We start from the raw sequence: 20,317 nt of genomic DNA, 5'->3' as shown, positions 1-20,317 counted from the left end.
ATGAATAAGAGACAACAGCAGCAATTAATAACTCTTTATTTATTTCAGGTAAAATCTAATTTTCCCTCATTCATTTATTTAACACCATATTAAAATGCTAGTCTGTTTCAGCTGAATGCGTTTAGGTTTTCTGTTTTACAGATGAATTGCTTTAATAAGGGTCAAATTCTAATAGCATTGGGCTCACAAAAACAACAGGAGTACTTGTGGCACCTTAGAGACTAACAAATTTATTTGAGCATAAGCTTTTGTGGGCTACAGCCCACTTCATCGCATGCATAGAATGGAACATGTCAAATAAATTGGTTAGTCTCTAAGGTGCCACAAGTATTCCTGTTCTTTCTGCGGATACAGACTAACACGGCTGCTACTCTGAAATCTGTCATTGGGCTCACAGTAAGCTGTACTTTACTTCACAAAGGTGCCTATCAGCTTCAGTGGCTCCTTGGGTAAGGTACTATTCAATGTGAGTAAGGGTGGCACAATCTGGCTGTAAATCAGCACACAGCTGTGAATCTCTAGAAGGATGCACTGCATGTAGACAGACATCTTCTACGGTCTGCACAGTTTTCTTGCAGGGAACAACGCTCCAGACCTGTATGCTTCTATTCAGTTGCTATCTGGCATACTTATTATCTTTGCTGCTGAGTGAAATTCAGTTACTAAAGGGGGTGTCTACAAAGGAAGGAAAGTGTGATACCAAGCAACAGTGAATCTCAAAAACTTAATTTCACATCAGTTCAACTGGCTTTCCCAAGCTCCAGTAATACAAATTTAATAATTCACTCTGAGGCAAAAAATGGGCCAAATCCTTTGTTTAGGTGAGTGTCTTGGAGCTATTTGGTAGCAATATAATTTAGCACTTTATCTGAAAGAATCTGTGTATAGGACATAGTACGTCAAATGCAAAAACAAAATTTGGTAATGGCTCAAAATATATTGTTTTCAAGTTTGTCTGAGTTTTAAATGAAATTAGAGGGTCAGATCTTCAGCTGGTGTAAATCAGTGTAACTCCATTGAAGACAATGGACTATAATTCCTTATGGTCCAGTCTCTGTACCAATTAAGAACAAAAGGGACCCAGTATTTTATTTGTCTTCAAGTTTATTGGACTAATCCTGCAAGTCCTTACTCAGGCAAAACTCCCAGTGCAGTCAGTTTCTGTCATCTCAAGGAGCCATGTATGGGGCTGAAATAAAGCCGTCTCTGGTCTCCTCATTACATTTCAATTCTGGATGGTGGAAGTTCTGTGAGGAAAGCAATTTCCTATTATTTTGGCCCCGTAAATGGCTTCCAGAGACACTAAAAGAGCCTTTTCAACCAACAGACAAACAAAATTATGTGAATTAGGAGCCAAAGTTCCTATGTAACTTGGATGCTTTTGAAAATTTTACCCAGAGACAAATGCAAAGTACATGTTATTTGGATTTACCTGAATAAAACACTATGTACACATTATATTGGTGATCCAACAGAATACAAGATCTGCACAATTTCCCTAGATTCCTTTGAAATGTGAATGTCTGTGGGGTAATAATTCTGCAGGGAAAACCTAAGTCCTGTTCTACTTAAATTTAGGTTGACATAACTATGGAGCTCAGAGGTATGAACAATTCCCATCCCTGAGTGTTGTAGCTATGCCTTCGTAATCGCTGGTGTAGATTTGGCCAACAGCAGGCCAACAGCACAATGCTTCGGTTGACCTAGTTACCACCACTAGGGGAGGTGGAGTACCTACAGTGACAGAAAAAACCCTTTCTTTGCATCTATGCTGTGGTACTACAGTGGCACAGCTTTGTGCCATGGCTATACTGCTGTAGGACCCATTGTGTAAGCGTGGCCTCACTATTAATGTAGGATTGATGTAGGGGTTGATCTTTTCTCAGTTTAATTTAAACAATTTGGAAAACATCTGAGAGGTGAGCTCTGATGGCAGGAGTTTCTTTAGCTTCTGACAGGTTTCAGAGTAGCAGCCGTGTTAGTCTGTATTCGCAAAAAGAAAAGGAGGACTTGTGGCACCTTAGAGACTACCAAATTTATCTGAGCATAAGCTTTCTAAGGTGCCACAAGTACTCCTTTTCTTTTAGCTTCTGAAGCTTTCTTATTTATAATACCTGCAAAATTTTCCAGTGAAGTTACCAGCACACAGGCAGGAATAAGTGTTAACTCCATCTATGCAAGTTGCCCCATTTGCACACAGGTGACCACGGCAGTTGTCTATGTCCTCTTCACAGTTTACCCCAGTATAACCAGGGTCACATCTGCATTCATAGGATGCGATTCTATCCAAGCAGTTTCCATGAATGCAGGGGTTTGAAAAGCATTCATCAATGCTGGTTTCACAGTGCATGCCAGTCCATCCCTTGGGACACGTACAACGATAGTAACTATATAAGTCTTCACATATCCCATCGTGCATACAGGGATCAGAGCTGCAGGCATCCAATTGCAAACAGCCAGTAACAACAGAATTTGCAGATATTTTGAGGAATTGCTCTTCTTGAGGTTTTTTTGTGTGACCGCCATAATTTTCAATGTACGAGAGATAAATGCCGCTGATTTCTATAGTGCTCATGCATCCCCTTAGGCCATCCAGATTGTCAAAAGCTTTGTCGGCAACATAAATATCTATTTCTTCTCTTAGGAAGTTGAGGCTTCCTGTGGCGACTGTACTCGTTGCAGTGTCTTTTTTATCATCTATATCAATGTGCCATCTAGACGACTGGGATAGGGGTTCTGTCATCGAGAGAATCACTTGGTGCCATTTCCCATCATTCACGGGCTGTGAACTAGCTAGGGTCAGCACGTAAAAGCCGTTGCCGCTTTGCAGCTGAAACACTAGCCTGGTGTTCTGAATGCGAATGGTAATGAACTCTGGCTCCTTCTCAGCATACAGCAGTATCACATCAGCATCCCTAGTCCGAAAGCCAAAGACAATGTTGGTGAGGTCTCTCCGTATCTTCCCATTGGTTCTGTAAAATATTGCACTGCTTCTGCCGCTAAACACTGCATTGGCAACACCTGTGCAAAGATAATAATATCCGTTGAGAAAGCAGGCCAATTTACGATTGATACCTGTGCAACATTTTCCCTACTCCACTGTGCCAGGCTGCCTGCCTCTTGTAATTTCAATCTTTCCACTTCGTTCCATGAAGCATGCAAATTCTAATCAGTGTCAATATTATGCCTCTTGGCTTCTCATTTTAAAAAATAAGAGTAAGATGCCAATCCCTGTCTCCACTGAAGTCAGTGAGCTATGCTGATTTTCATCAGCTGAGGATCTAGCCCTAAATGTTGTAACCTCTGCGGCATGCTAAGTGTTTTTGTCTAAACTCTCACTCTCTCTTAGGCTGCAACTGTGACCCTGATTCTGATCTCATGTAAGGCTGTGCAAATCAGGAGTAACTCCATGGAAGGCGGTAGAGAAACACTAGTATAAAATGAATGCATGTGAGATCAGAATCAAGCCCTATTTCTTTGTCTCGTGCCACACTTAACGAATAAACAATAATAAAGGTCCAATCCTCAGCTGGTGAAAATCAGCATAATTCTCCTGAAATCAATGGAGCTGGGATGATTTACAACAGCTGTTGAGCTGGGGAAATAACTTTGTAAAGGTTTGTGAAATTCAGGCTGAATAGAACTGTAGTGGCTGGTGTTAATTTATGTGTTGTTTTTTCCAAGATGGTAAATAGGTGTATTAGCCAATGGTAGGAATTACAAAGAATGTCTAATAATTAGTTCATGTGTTGTTGATACAGTACTTGACTGAATTTACAATCTTTGTAAACACCGAGTAGTTCCAGAACTGCAGAAAAAATAGAAACCCTCCTACTTCCATTTCTCTCCTTTGTGAAAAAGTATCTTTAGGGGGGTTTATCAATTTAGGATGATTATGATTATATAAAGCAACAACTTTTGATTGTGAGTCACTGTCACAAATCAGGAATATTCCACTAAAGTCAGTGGAGTTACAACGAGTGTAAAACTAATGTAAGGAAATTCAGGCCCATGATGTTGATGTTCCCTCAATTTCACACTGGCATATTTCCACTGACTTCAGTGATGCTGCACTGATGGAACTTGGAGGGGAATATAGCCCTAATCGCATAGGGCTGTGAGTGTAGTTTAGTGAACAGAATTGTGTCCATTTTTAGGGCCTGATAATCTGATCTTTACACATATATTTGACATTTTTTCATTGGCATTTTGTCCATTTTAATAGACAAAAACAGTCAGATTTTAAATGTGCATTCCAGGCTTTTTCAGGGTGTGTGCTATTATATAGGGCAGGGGTGGGCAAACTTTTTGGCCCAAGGGCCACATCAGAGTTACGAAATGGTATGGAGGACTGGGTAGGGAAGGCTGTGCCACCGCAAACTGCCTGGCCCTCTCTCACTTCCTGCCCCCTGACTGCCCCCCTCAGAACCTCCGACCCATCCAACCCCTCTCTGCTCTTTGTCCCCTGACTACCCCCTCCCGGGGCCCCTCACTCCTAACCATCCCCCTGGTCCCCCTATCCACACCCCTGCCCCCTGACAGGCCCTCCAGGACCCCCAACCCACTTCTTGTCCCCTGACCGTGCCCTCCCGGGACCTCCGTCCCTAACTTCCCCCCAGAACCCCTCCATCCAACCCCCCTCCCTGTCTCCTGACCACCACCCTCCCTGAACCTCCGCCCCATCCGACCGCCCCCTGTCCTCTAACTGCCCCCGGGACATCCTGCCCCCTTACCATGCGGCTCAGAGCAGCAGGACAGGCTTATTGGAAAGCCTGGGAGGTGGGTGGGCACAAGCCACGCTGCCCACATGGCAGCATCACTCCAGGAGAGAGGGGACAGCGGGGGAGGGGATGGGGACTAGCCTCCCTGGCCAGGGGCTCGGGGACGGTGGGATGGTCCTGCAGGCTGGATGTGGCCCGCGGGCCGTAGTTTGCCCACTTCTGATATAGGGGGAGGGAAGAGAGAAGGAAATGTCTCCTATTCATGCTTCAGTTCAAATCTGTATGGGTGTTAGGGTTTGTGAGAGCTGTGGTGGTCAGATAAAGCAGATTGCTAGGATATCTGTGGGCATTCTTTCCCAATTGTGGCAAATTTTGGCTGAAATAACCCTTGGGATTACCAATAAGGGATTATTAATGGGAAACCTCACAAGAAAAGAATCTGCCCTTCACTTTACTGTAAATACTAGAAAGTAAGTTTATTTGAAATAGTTTGGGAATGGAGATATAGACACTAAGCACTGTGAATGATCACATTATGCATGTGTACTCTAAATGCTAAGGCAATGGATGTACCATTATGTCTCTTGGCATACCAACTCTTGTGCCTCATAAAATGGGAACGTGAACAGAAACAGTTTTCCTAGCATAACTTATGGCATTTGGAAACATCAGTGTTTATAATGTATGTATTTTCAAAGTTTACTTCAGTTCTCAGAGAGACAACCAACTAAGATTTTTTCAATCAAAAACTTAAAAACACTCTTGTGTGGACATTATTAAGCACTTGGCAATGACTAGCTGGCGAGTGTGCTGTTACTCCTGTTTGTGACAGTGATCATAATTATCTGTCTCTTACCTTGTGCCTCCCACATCTACTTATTGCCTCCCACATCTACCTACCTGTTGTGTTTCATCATAGACCTACAATGCAAGCTTTTTAGTGCAGGATCTGAAATTATTATATGTGTGTATAGCACCTATCACAGCTGGACCCCAGTTGCTGATTGGGGCTTCTAGGTGTCCACCCCACACTTGCCCTGAAGGGGTTAATGCACGCCAGATGGGCCAGTTAACTTATTAGGCTGAAGGCCGAGAGGAAAGCCCTAATTAGGGGATGCTCACCTGTGCAGGAACAGGCAGGTCTTCTATAAAGCCAGGGAGCTGATAGCAGGAAGGCAGCTGTGGGGAGGTAGTCTGCAGTCACTCCCTGGCAGAAGGGAGGTGTGTTTGGGGGCTATAGATACAAGTAGCTCACAGTTGCTCACTAAGATGAGGGAGAAGAGAGGCCGGCAAACACCAAAGAAGTGGGTAGTGCCACAGTAGGAAGCAGCCCAGGGAGAAAGCAGCAAAGTTGGGGACTGAACAGACCTTGGCTGCATGTTGTAGAGACTTGACGGACTATACCTCGGAAGGGTGGAACGCTGAGTGACCTAGCCAAAGGGCCAAGTCACAAAGAAGATGCTGCATTTCCTGGAGGAAGAGAGGGGCTGCAGACCAGAGAGAGAGATGGAACAATGGTGTGTAACCACTAGGAGAGGCGTTGACCTTGTGAACTAATCCCCAGAGTGGCCAGAAGGAGGCATTACCCTAGCGGCGAGTGGAGGCCCTTGTTACACACCTCAGTACTAATAATAAACAATAATAACAACAAACCGATTCAGTTCTATTGTCTGTGAGTTTAGGGGAATATTATTATGTCTGTCTACATAGAAGTTTGGAAACTAATGCATGGAAACAAAGAGATAATTAAAGATACATATCTGTCTCCCAGGAGTTTATGAATGTCCATTATGGCAACCCCTTACCATTGCCACATAAAAGAACACTGAGATCTAAAGTTAAAGACTGCTAAAGATGTAGATTGCCTTGTTTTTTAGCAAAAGGAAACAGTGCAATTACTTCCCATCCATATGTTTATACTCCACTATAATCAGCTAAAATTGTTGATAAGATATCACCTATTAGATTTTTATAATCAAAGAGAATGTGTAATATGTTATTTAGGATATAAATATAACTATGTATTTTAAAATATAAATGTGTTTTAATACTCACTCTGACTGACCTCTTTTTCCTGTCTCAACAATAACCTGCATCATATGGATCTATTTGCAGGGTGCTCCGTTTCGTCTATGCTAGAAATCTTTTGCTGACCAACTCTTCAGTTCCTAGGAGTCAGCTATTCTAACTGCTTCCATTGCACTTTGTGTACAGTAATCTTGCTTCACAGCATCATGGGGGTATTTTTGGAGAAAAAAGGATGATTTTTGGAAAACACCATAACAAAATCTCAGCGTGCTTTTTAAATTCCATGCTATTTCAAGGGAGGGGAAATAGAAAAGCGATATCCAACACATTGGCAAATGTTCTTATGATAAGTAGTGGTCATTAATTTTCAAATGAACAAGCTTCTTGGAATTCTCATGCTCTTTATTAAGATACCAGTTGAAATGACTATCCTTCAAATGCATTGCTAGTGTTAGGATGCTTAAGATAGCTTTTAAAGATCCTTCACTTTAAGAAAATGGAATAAAGCAGTGTGCAGGAGTATGTCATCTGGCATGTCTTTCCGGAGGAGGGAGAACATCTTAAGATTAATCGTCTTATCTCCTTGCAGTGGTGCTCTGATGGAACAAAGTGGTCTATTTTATAAACATGCCAAGTAGATGCATTGATTAACTGAAGAGTAAAGCCCCTGCAGGCAATATTATCTGAATCCTCACTCCACTGCTTTCAAAATGGAAGGGTAATTTTAAAAAAGAGGCCCAAGATTAAATGGATCTTAATTTGTGATCAGCCACAGATGATGGCTGAAACTTGAATTTTAGTATCCCATTATTCCATTCATAATACTTTTAATAGCAGTGATCAAGATTCTATTATTTATTATTTTATATTATCATCATTAACAACAAACAAAATTCTGCTGGGTTGCATGAGAATTGGAATGCTTGATTTAATTGAACAGGTCATGAAAATCAACGTTATCTGAAGTTGTTTCAGTTTCCCAGAGGTTATAGGGATGATAGAAATGTACCTACATTCAAATCCTTGGTGTACCAGCTGGCACTGTGCTTCATGAGGACAAGGGCTGAGCTCACACCACTTAACTTCCTCGCATGCTTTCCCTGCTGTGTTTGGGGGGCATGTGCAAGTGAAGTCGTCCCAGATAGAATAGCAAATGCCGCCATTGTGGCAAGGGTTGGACTAAATGGAAAGAGTAGAGACAAAGTGTTAGCAAGTAGCAGTGGAGTCCCACACAAGGGAAGGCAGGATTGCTTGGGATAAAACAGAATTGTGTTTACTTTGGATTGAAAGCTATAAAGCCTTACAGGTTCCATGCATGGATAGCAGGTTTAGTAAATGGTTATCCTTACCTCACCTTTCATAACCCCATATATTTTGCTGCTGATGCCCACGATGTTCAGCACTATTCAGCAAAATCTGCTCTTACCAGCATGTTTATTTGTTTAAGATGTCATTACTGTCACATATTGCATGGGAACATTCATGGGCCAAAAGAGGAGTCCTTGCTCTAAACATGGAAACATGCTTTGAGAAATGGCATCCTCACCTTGCAAAGATTGTCACCAGTACAGCCCTGGGTCACGTTGATCAGTGTTCGGTTGATGACAGAATACAGTGATGTGGTAATGGGGAAAAATTCCAGTTGTTGGTTATTCAGTCTTAAATCTTGGATACAGCCTTTAAAATACCCACCATTTATATCAGTTTCTTGTTTGTCTGGTAGTCCTCCAATATAGAGAATATCCCTACTTTGGACTGTTAGTATTGGAGTAGAAATGTAGCCTAGCTGTTGAGATGACTGGAACAATTCAGCCCTATTTGGCTGTATTTTTAATGATATTAAGTAAAAATTTCCATCACTCACAGTCCATGTGCCGAACAATTTGGTGGAATTTGAGGCTAACATGACTAGTTTCCCATCTTCCAACCAGATCCTTATATACAGAGATGTACTGTTCCTCACAGCTAGTAACAAGCCAGAAGACTTCCGTGTTCGGACAAACATTGATATAGTCATGTTTTCGTTCTGACCAGCATCAACAGAAAAAGCAGCATACCCCGAGGAGTCCTCACGTCCAAATCGGCCTGGCATGTACTCTTGAAATGAGGGAGGAAAGAGAGAGAAAATAAAATAATTTAAGACTAATTGACTAATGCAGGCAGCACAATGATCAAACATCTACCACTAATAAAGAGAGGCACCTGCTAGCATTTAAGGACAAAATAAGGATTTGATTCTGGTCTGAGTGGCTTCCATGGGAAAATTCACATTGGCTTCAATGGGAGCAGGGTTAGGCTTTATTTTGGTGCTATAAGGTACATTATTACACCACATTCTTCCCCTTTTGCAGCTTCTGTACATCTTGTGAGGATGTGTATCCAGATGGTTTCTCAGGGCAGACTCCAGCACAGTTATTTGTACTGGTCATAAGAAGGGTGTATTTTGAGCCCAACCTAACTGTTATCATCCCCTAAAAACCAAGGGTACAATCCTGGCACCACTGAAGTTAATAGAAGTTTTGTGATTGACTTCAGCGGGGGTAGGATTTCACCCCAAGACCATATGCACTACTGCTGGCGTAGGGAAGTGTAACCCATTCCAAGTGGACCCCTATGCACCATTAGGGATTTATCCTCAGGGAGGGCAGGAAATGTTTCCCCTACATATACTCCCTAAACATTCCCATCAAGGAAAGTGGACAATGTTAAATCAGGACTAGGTCTCCAAACAAAGAGGCTGATAAGAGCATATGCTGATTTAGCACATGCTCTTATTTTCTCTTTGGTTTCTACACATCACCACCCACTCTGGAGCTGTGATAGCCCTTTATTCCCTTGGCAGATTACACCTATGCTGATCTGCATCAGCCTAGATCCATCAGTGACTCTGGCTCCCAAATTGTCATTTCTATATATGATCAGTCTCTGCCAACACATGACACTGCTGTACCACCGGGGTAGGCAAATGATCTAGAATCCAAGACACTTTTTTAAAAATTTGTGTTTATCAGTTAAGATGATTAAACCAGAACTCCTCTCTTTCTGTCACTCTCTATTTTCCATAATGAAGCTAGGGATTTTTAATTAAGAACAGAAAATGTCTCCCAAACCACTGTAATTGAAACTATTTATTCTGATGCATCAGCTTTTTGAACCACAGTATTTCTATTCGTTTTACATTTTTTAAGTTTCAAAATCTTGTTCTCCATATTGTAGGCTTTCTGCCTAAACACTTTCAAGAGCTATTTTTTTTTTAGCATGTCAAATGCATAAAAAGTGTCAACCTGGTTTAAAGAAAGAAATCGCTCCTGTAACTAAAGAGTCAGAGTCCTCTTTTGTGCAGTAAAACTCATATGTCAAGTTTCTGCCTGCAGCACAACTTTTTTTATAACTTGGTTATAAAACCAATGAAAATAGGGGATTGACTGTGGAAACCCTAACAATCCTTTAACAACCAGGGTGTTACCATATGCCACAGTAATATTATTTAGTAAGGGGAATAAATCCCCGACTTGCTCCTGAATAGACAATTTCATAAATAACTACGTATGAAATATTTTAATTTTATGAAAGAGATTATCCACGTTTCTTTCTTTATCTGCTTGTTAAAACCATGACATGTAGAAATAAATCTTCCCTTTTGCTGGAATGGGTGTTTTGAGGCATGAGAGCATTGTAGAGTGCACCCTCTCTAGAAGGCAGTCCTTGAGAACTAAGCATTTTCCATGTGAAAAAAAGCGAGCATTTCTAATGGAGTGAGGAGCTGGAGCATAGGAGCCTTGCAACCTCCGAAGGACGGGTGAGTCTTAGAAAAAGGTAATACTGTACTTGAAATTTTTCTATTACTTTGCCACACACACACAAAAAAAATACTGAATCTGATCTTGGGTTTGATGGGACACTTAGCATCCCCTTGGTCAATATTAACCTCTTGTGTCTCTACATCTGGATGCTGATCAAAATAAGTCAACATCTGTTTGTTATTTTGTATATGTAGTGAAAATATTGCCTCACGTCAATTAAATCCTTGGCAGCAACTTTTCTTCAAAAGGACACCAGCATTTCTTATGTTATCCCTCGCCACAAGTCCCTTCCTCCCCAATGCCATACTGTTTTAAGTCCTGCATATATCTAACATCCATGTATCAAAGTGGCATGGTGGTATGATTTGCAAGGAATATTGTGGTTAGTAGAAAAAAATACCAAATACTTTTTAATCATTCTCAACAGTTCTAATGCAAGAATAAGCCTCACCCGGCCCTGAATGGTTTTCATTTCACTTCATATAAAGAGTCAAACATATTTACCAGATGTTCTCCTACACTCCAAAGTTGCTTTTCAAACCTTTGGATAAATTACAGCTGGAGTTCAAAGCAGTCTGTTAGAATTACCTCTCAGACTTTATCATTTTACATTAAAAAAAAAAGAAATAAGGTATCAATAACTATTAAATACAGCACATGAAATGATATAATATTTAAACATTTTGAAAGGGACTTCAAGATGCAGCTTTCTGGTGAAATACATCCAATAACCCCCTGGGACCAGATCCTCAGCTGGTATAAATCAGTGTAGCTTCATTGCCTTCAATGCAGCTATGCCAACTTGCACCAGCTGAGGATCTGGCCCTTTGAATCTAGCTAGGGCACTGCTGATGCTCTTCATTTTTTTCCAGACTGCCTGGTTTAAAAAATGAACTGTCTTTTCTTCATCCCCAAATTATCATGTGTTAGTAGAAACTTAGTAATTTGTACCAAGGGGTGGGGGGCATTTGTGTGTGAATACAGGGCCAAATCCTGCACACCTTCCTCAGACAAAACTCCCAGTCTGAGCTCAGTAGGCTTTTGCTGAGAAAGGAGGGGAGGGTCCAGTTCAAAGTGTTCCAGAAAGGTGCTATATTTACAACCCTGGAGAATGGCGCACTCTGTTTATCCACATAGCCGGTAGAGCATAGCAGACAGCAATACAGGGACCTCATATTGTCCCTCCAGTTTGCCTCAGCTCGTACGTGGAGGATCACATGGAGTAGGGTTGCCAACTTTGATTGGATGAATTCCTGGAGATTTCATCACATGACATAATCTTTAATTAAAAATTCATTGTTAATTCCTGGAGACTCCAGGACAATCCTGGAGGACTGGCAACCCTAATGTGGAGGAAAGTGAGGGTAATTCAATTTCCAGGCCTATTCAGGTTTTGGCCTTTCTGCTGATTCTGCCCATAAGAATGCCAGTTAAATGGTTTTTGAGATGTGGGTGCATGTTCAGTGGGAAATTGACTCATTTCACAGAGGCAACCAGGCAGCTCTCAGATGGTAACAGTTATTGGTAACTCTTACCCTGGGATGGACTTCAACCAGCTAACCAAAGATCCGATTACCAATCCTCAGGCTGTTCATTCTCCCTAGGTTGGTTGGTAAAATGATGCTATTGACTGTCAGGCTTAATCTGCCGGTGAAAGCTCAGATATGATTTTTTTTAAATGTCTAATTTTTTTCATTTGTTCAATATTTTATTCATTCTTCATTTACCCTCAAAAACAGGAGTACTGCTTTACATACAGATACTGAGACTCACTAGTACCTAAGTGAGTTTTAAAAATAGGACTTAAGCTCCTAAGGCTATGTCTATATTACAAGTTCGTGATGTGATTCCCCTGTCATGGACATGTACTCACACTAGCTGTCATCAAGCTAGCTAGCCCAGTTTCAGAGAGGTTTGTAGTCAGTCTGGCTCAGCTGTGCTTCCACTGTTGATACCAGTGTTACAGTGGCTTCCCTGCTATTTATATTCACTCTATCTGGATGAGAGCTAGGGCAAGTATGTGTACATGAGCAGGGGAATCACACCATTAGCTTATAGTGTAGACATAGCCTTTAGGTTACTGGGTGCTACACCTACAGTAAACCTGAGTTTCCCAAAGTTTAATGGCATATTAAAACTAAAAAAAAATTAAAGCACTGGATGAGCAGAACCCATCAATTTAGCTTGACTTTTCTGCCTGATTGAAATTTAGGCTTCCTATAGAGAGAACTAGAAAATAATGAACAAGTGCTTCTACTAACCTCTTGTGTTTTCTCACCAGTTGAAAGTAAGCAGCGGAGGTCTTAAGGGTCATGGCATTTCATCACTGATATAAACAGATTTGTTATTTGTGATTATGCTTTGAGCTGGTGTTTAATACACTAATGCCAAAAACATTATCTTACCTGTTGAACAGTTTGGCCCTGTGTAGGGCCTGTAGCAGTCACATTGATAACTCAGCCACAAGTTGATGCAGCGTCCCCTATTTTGACAAGGGTGGTTTTCACACCTGTCCTGTTTCGTACAGCCTGATTTGACATTTAAAGATGTTTCACTTGATATGTTCTCAGGGGTAATAATGTTCAAGTCTATTTCAATGTCCTGAAGACAGCCTACAAATGAAGGTGCCGAATGCATATTATAGATGTTAGGTGGAGAGTCACTGCTCATGTTTCCCTCTCGTAAACCACCCAAAAATATGTTCTGAAATGCAAGCATCAGTTGATCACTATCTATTGCAGCAGTAGATTTATTGACACATGATTCTATACAAGAGCTGTCAAGTAGATTAAGGGTAACAGCTCTTGCTAAGGTTACCTCCACAGAATGCCATTCTCCATCACTGACATTATGTGAAATATGCAAAAGAACCTGTGGCTGGTTATTGACTTGCATGAATAAGCGTAAGTAGCCGTTCAGTAACTCCAACGTGACAAACGTATCTTTCTTCCCGCGGTGAAATATAAAAGCTGTAGGTTGCACAGTCTGAAACCTCAGGTTTATGTTATAGAAAGATCCCTGTACAGCGGTCATGTCACTGTTCACCCACAGGAAACCATTTCCCTCAAAAGAAAAGGTGGTTATTGTTTCACAGTGTGTTCCAGTATACCCAGGTGGGCAGATGCAGCTGGATCCATGGTGGCCATTTTTTAGATGTGGGATACATAAACCACTGTTTTTGCATTGATGGTCATTGCAGCCAAGGAGGACCTCAGTACAGTTCCTGCCACCAAAAGAAATCCCCTCCTTCTCTCCAAATGGGCAATGACAAGTGTAATTTCCAGGAAAATTCTCACAAGTGCCACCATTTTGGCAAGGGTTCATGTAACATTCATTAATGTCTTCTTCACAGTGAATACCTAAAAAAAGAAGATTTGATTGGATAAGTGCAGGCCAGTTTTTCTCAAACTGTTTTAGATATTTAATAAAATGAACTCTAATTACAGGGGGTAATCTGTTTATCGAGGGATGGTTGGTCCCCAGTGGTTGACAGCAATGAGAATAGATGCTGTTATTGTTTTGTACTGCAGTAGTGTATAGTGGTGCCAATCAGGGTCAGGGCCTTGTGCTAAGCTCTGTACATACACTGTACATGTGGTAAGTAAGTGATGAAGAAAAGAACAAGCTACACATTTGTCTTGAATGGCAGTGTAATCAAATTGAGAGAAGATGTGATCCAACAAATTGCTTTCCATGGCAGAGTGGGTGTGAAAGTGGCAATTCTTCTGGAAAAATACATTTTTTTTATCACATGGTAAAAGCCAAGAACTGTTCATTAATATGTATGAATAATAAAATAATACATAGCTCAGAGACTGCAAGTTCTTCTTTCTCATTTACATTCATTCAGTTGAGGGGAAGGATGGTCCCGTGGGTAGAGCGCTACTTGGGCTGCGGGAAACCTGATTTAAGTCCAGCTCTGCAGCAAACATCCTGTGTGACCCAGGGCAAGCCGTTTAGTCTCTCTGTGCCTCTGTTCCTATCTGTAAGGTATGGAATACTGGCACTTCCCAGCCTCACAGGGGTATTGTGAGGATAAATACATGAACGATTGTCAAGTGCTGAGAAACTACAGTGATGGAGGCCATATACGTACCTTAAATAGAAAAAAGCTTTCCCATAATCACGTCTCCACTCCTCCTTTTATAGATTCAGCTTTCTCCAGGGTGACCCGTTAGTTCTGATATTCAGTGCTCACTTCACGACGTTTCGGGAGTGACCTTTCCCTTCCTTCAACAGATTCACTCTGATGCTAACAATACATATCTGACATAGATCTGAAACTTAATAAATGGGGCCTATATCCCCCAGTTTCCCTTTTCATGCAGAACAGCCAGGAACCACATCATTCACAAGTGACCAGTACATATGCAATGGAGAGGGGAAATCCATTTACACTCCCATGGAGGCCTGCAGAAGATCCCAGTGGGATTTTTGGTTGAAAACTCACATGCGTTGTAACACAAAGATTCCATTTTCCTCCCCAGTTTTTATTCCAGAGAATGAAATGAAATGTCTGGAGCTCTTTAGTTGAAATATAATTTCAATGTATGATCATTATGAAGTAATTAACCAAAATAATGTTTGAACTCAAATATCTCCCACTGAAATTAAATTGGCTTAGATGGGTCTATGTTGGCTCTCCAGGAACTGTATAAGAACTCTGTAGTGCAGTTAACAGCATATGATAAGAAACTATTCCCTTCATTGAAGATAATTTGCTATCACATACTGTACCTGTCTTTGAATGTAAACCTATAAAGAGATTGACCTACTACAGCAAAACACAAACGTCCTCCAAGGGAAATTATAGGAACAAGTTAAACTATTTTGATTAGTTTGGAATAGCAGCCATACTAATTCATTGTCTGTCCACTTTACTCAATCATTATCAAAGCTAGACCCCTGTCTTAGCAATGACCCTTGTCATTTATCATTCTCAAATTATGGTGTGAAGTTTCCAGACGAAACTTCAGATCATCAAATGTAGCCAGTACTATCTCTTATGTTTTGGCAATGGACTATTACTGCTGTAGTCTGTCTGTTTCCCAGCTAGCTTATAAATATTCCATCATGAGATGTCTATTTGTACATTAATGTGTAGTGACACCTGACAGAAATAGGAATAATTGGGACCGACTTTCTTAAAGTCAAGTTCACTTTCTAAACCTTCATTGACTGGGGGCCAGAACAATATCTGCCTTACCCAGTTTACAGTAATCTATATGCTGTAGTCCTGTCCTGCTTTTTGCTATACTAGAAGTTATTTGACTATATGAAAAGTGAAGTTCCATTGAGCTGCTATGCTTCAGCCGATGTTTTAATACATCATCTTCCTGATGTAGCCCACTTTTTCTGCCTTTAACATAACGAATGAAGTGTCCACAAGTGTACAATGTACAACTGTCATGCACTGCTTTTGTAGCCCTTTAGGTGTCACTGGGTTTTTATGTCAGGGCTAAAAATGTATGTAATATTGAAGCAGTAGAATCAGCTGGATGCTTAAGTATGCCAAGAGCTGTATGCCCTCAGAGTCTTCAGAATTCATTTAACAATGTATGGATCAGAACTTCATACTACACCTTTCATAGCGTGAATTGGCAAAGTAGACGGCACAATATGTGGTCTGTCTAGGTACTTATGTATCCCCATTTCACCTGTCTGAGCCCTGCACATATATCATTGAGTCTATCCTTCCAGTTTATCCTTCCTGCCACTCATAAAGGTATCACAAAAAAGGGCTGATTCTCCACTTTTTGCAGTTAGTGTAGTCATTCATACCCATGGTAAGTGGGTGTGAAGTCAGAATAGTAGCAATCACACACACTTTGTATTTATTTTGTGTAGGAGTCAATGACTACAGAAGGTACAAAGCAGCAGAGAATCAGGCCTTAAGTTCACATCAGTATAAAAATTAAGTAATGAAAATAATTCCATGAACAAAGAACATTTGGTTGTAAATCATATACATTTCCACTTTTTAAATTAAATAGAACATTTACTAATGGTGATGTATGACCAAGAATGAAACCACACTACAGTGTTCCTTTGCCTACAGAAGGAAAAACCCTGGAATGTAAAGAACCTGCATGTTAGGATAAATTTTAGGAAACATTATTTCATAAGAATTTCAATGTCTGAATGTGAATCTCTGTTGTTTAAGCAGTATTATATGAGATTTCAAAAATAATAACAAACCATATATATTCTAGTTTGTATTAAGATCAACATAAAACATACATGCAAGCCCCACCGAAAAGCCAAAGATTAAATCCCTGTTTAGTTCTCAAGAATAATAAAAAAGAAAAGGAGTACTTGTGGCACCTTAGAGACTAACCAATTTATTTGAGCATAAGCTTTCGTGAGCTACAGCTCACTTCATCGGTTGCATACTGTGGAAACTGCAGAAGACATTATATACACAGAGACCATGAAACAATACCTCCTCCCACCCCACTCTCCTGCTGGTAATAGCTTATCTAAAGTGATCACTCTCCTTACAATGTGTATGATAATCAAGTTGGGCCATTTCCAGGGAGGGTGAGAAAACCTGGATTTGTGCAGGAAATGGCCCAACTTGAGTATCATACACATTGTAAGGAGAGTGATCACTTTAGATAAGCTATTACCAGCAGGAGAGTGGGGTGGGAGGAGGTATTGTTTCATGGTCTCTGTGTATATAATGTCTTCTGCAGTTTCCACAGTATGCATTCGATGAAGTGAGCTGTAGCTCACGAAAGCTTATGCTCAAATAAATTGGTTAGTCTCTAAGGTGCCACAAGTACTCCTTTTCTTTTTGCGAATACAGACTAACACGTCTGTTACTCTGAAAAGAATAATTAAACCTCCTTACAAGCACTGGCTGATATTGCTTGTTATTTGCCAATTGGCTGTGCAAGCAAGGACCACTGTCACTCAAGATAAAAGGATTAGTCAATATTTATAGAACTGCCTATGTGGTTCACCAATCTCAGTTTGGTGTACAAGTCATCATGTAAAAAATAGTTTGCATACAGGTAGGCCATGAGACAGACCAAAAATTAGTTAAGAAGGAATAGTAATTGTCACTTCAGTGCTAATTGTTTTGGTAGTTATAAGCATCTGCTCAGCTAAATACATTGTACATTCTTTTAAAAGTAAAATTAGCCAGCCTTCTTTTGTACACCATTTATTTCATAATACAATTTGAAATCAGGAATACTTTAAAAATGTTTTTCTTCATATACCATATGTTAATTTTTCCCCATCTGAGATGATGCAATTTATTTAAAAAATTGGATGAAATGTGTCCGTTTGACCTTGTTCTTGAAAAAACTGATAATTTCTTTGCATTTTAATGTGCTATTAAGATATTAAAGCTGTTTACTCACCAAATTCTTAAAATATTAAATTAAGCTTTTTGTTTCAAAATTAGTAGCAAGTGATTGCCACAGAAATTGAATGACAAAAGCAATTATTCAAATTTAATTCTGCCAAGTGTCCATTAATTTTCACTCCATTAAATAATTAAAATTAAAGCTATTATCTGAATTAAACATTTGTTTGCGTCTTTGCTTAGAAATCCGTTTACCATCCCCTCCCATCTCAATTTCTCAATGCATTCTAAATATTATGCAAGTACTATTCAGGTCAGTAACTGTATGTTCAGTACAGTCTAACTGCCAGAAAACACTGAGAGGTCTGAGCCAAGACACAGTTTAGCAACAACAACAAGAAACCCCAATTACCTGTAAATACTGTCATTATAACAGCGTAAGCCTGCATCCTAGTTGCAATCATTTTTTTCCGCAGTAAAATGGATCTTACAATATTTATGTGGTCCATGAAATAAGTTTCTGTAAATTTTGAAACAATTCTAGAAATGAGGGCTTCTTTTCCAGGATTAGCTTGTTCCATGTACGTACTATGTTTGCTGATGTAGCTGACAGTGTATTTTCCCCAAGCCAGATCAGTAGGGCTTAATGTAAGACTCATTATGCTGCTTACGCAGTAGACATGTATACTTGGACTCTTTCTCAAGCTATAACTTATAATGCCCCATCTAAATGTGCACTGTCACACTCCTTGGGGGGTGAGGGCATCTTTAAAAGGTGGTCATAGTTCTACAGGAGCCCTGCAATTTGAATCTATCTGGGGTATGGTAAATCAGAACATCCCTGAGTGCCTGGGACATGCAACACCCCCCCTCCCCCCGTCTAGTGGTTACACAGACTGGCTTTGAGTGCCCACACCCAGTATCAGGGTTGTCAGAGCTTTGTGTCTCAGGCATATGGCTTTTATGGTCCCAAAGATGCCCATATACAGGAAACTCAGTTGCTCTACCTTGACAGATTGAAGGGCTGAGATGACCCTGCCAGCATTTGAATCCAGAGTGCCATGGGACCTGGCTGTTTGCAACCTGATGTTTAAATAACTAAGCCACCCCCTTCAGCCTGAAAAGAGTTATGTATATAGTGTGATCATGCATATAACAAATGCATATGCTTTGGAACCGAGTAATTCAGACTCTTTCAAAAGTAACTCAGGAAGTCTTATACAAAATTATGGAAACACTAGTAACGTGTTATGATTAAAGATTATTATCAGCATTTATCTGGTGCTCATGCTGTGGTATCTGGGTACTTTACAAGGCTCAAAGTGCATTTCTCTACTGAAAAGTCACTCTGGTACAATGGCACTTGGGAGTTTGCTACTGTCACTGGATTATTTCTTTAACAAATGGGCTCAATGTACAAGCAAAAAGTTTCACATTTTGAGAATCAGGATCTCAGCTAGAGAGGTCAAACAACCTGTTCCGTGGCTGCTTGCAAGGGGAGTCAAATACAATCAACCAGTCAGCTAAAATCAGCATTGAATCCTCACTGAAGGCCCGAGCAGCTGCTTTTACAGTTGGTCAAATTTCTGCTTGCTCCACCTATGGAGGAAGTTCTGCCATCCACACCCAGAAAATTCAAGTTTATCAACTACACATTTGTTCTACAGGGAGATGGGCATGAAAGAAAACCATGTTTCTGGATTCCAGTTTGCAGCTTGAAGCTAACACTATCATGAACCAAATCTGAGCACCCTGCAACTTGGGAAGGCTCAGATGTGGGGTTCAAACTCCAAGTTCAAGAGTGCTCAGATCTGAGGGTTTTGGTTCAGAACCTTACAAAGAGTTCAGATATGGTATTTTGGTTTTGGCTCATCTCTCTCACAAAGCTGAATAATTCCCAGTGTCTAAAGTGTAAATGAAGCTAACTCTAATGAAAATAAGAGTCAACCTTGCAGCAACCTAAATGATAATGTGCCCTTTAAAAATATGTATTCTTGGGGATGGACAGGGAAGAATCTGTAATTATCCTTTCCCCGCCCATCTTAACAGTTGTATTGGAACAGTCTCTTATAAAAGCCCCTTCACTCTATGCAGCATCTTCTATTCAAGAGACTCATTAATCCTGAGGCCAGCTGAATGATCTCACTGGGTACATATTCTTCAGTGCTCCAAATCTTATTGAATAATCATGAAAATTCAAATTTTGCCACATCTGTGCTGATAATTGCAAAGAGATAATTACTTTTTGCTGGAAGGAGGAAATGCACCTTTATGAGTGAGAGAGTGCAAGGAAGCGAAATCGACTGTCCTCAAATAATGGTAATTAAATCTCATGCTTCAGGGTGTAAATCAGTTACCACAGGGGTCAGGAGGGAAATTTTACTGCTTCGTACACTGCAGAGCTGGTGAGGTGAATTAAAGGATTTTTTTTCTCTTACTTTTGGAATGTA

The 20,317-nt window shown here is 40.5% G+C and overlaps 1 protein-coding gene across 8 annotated transcripts in view; it reads right to left on the bottom strand.

Moving 5' to 3' along the window:
• The window catches only part of CRB1 (crumbs cell polarity complex component 1), a 163,124-nt gene that overhangs the window by 45,081 nt on the left and 97,726 nt on the right, over nucleotides 1–20,317 (bottom strand). For 6 of the 8 annotated variants that reach the window (XM_048861063.2, XM_075131550.1, XM_075131549.1 and 3 more), the window contains 4 exons: nucleotides 12,958–13,911; nucleotides 8,296–8,846; nucleotides 7,763–7,928; nucleotides 2,115–3,021 (listed from right to left, as the gene is read on the bottom strand). In XM_048861063.2, the coding sequence (XP_048717020.1) occupies nucleotides 2,115–3,021; nucleotides 7,763–7,928; nucleotides 8,296–8,846; nucleotides 12,958–13,911 (2,578 nt within the window). The remainder of the gene's footprint in view (nucleotides 1–2,114; nucleotides 3,022–7,762; nucleotides 7,929–8,295; nucleotides 8,847–12,957; nucleotides 13,912–20,317) is intronic. The other 2 variants (XM_048861064.2, XM_075131554.1) reach the window with 2 other exon arrangements.

Source organism: Caretta caretta, chromosome 8, assembly GCF_965140235.1.
Source record: "Caretta caretta isolate rCarCar2 chromosome 8, rCarCar1.hap1, whole genome shotgun sequence".
In the NCBI taxonomy this organism is placed as follows: domain Eukaryota; kingdom Metazoa; phylum Chordata; order Testudines; family Cheloniidae; genus Caretta; species Caretta caretta.
Note: the sequence above shows the minus strand (reverse complement) of the source record. Positions and strands in the feature narration are given on the sequence as shown.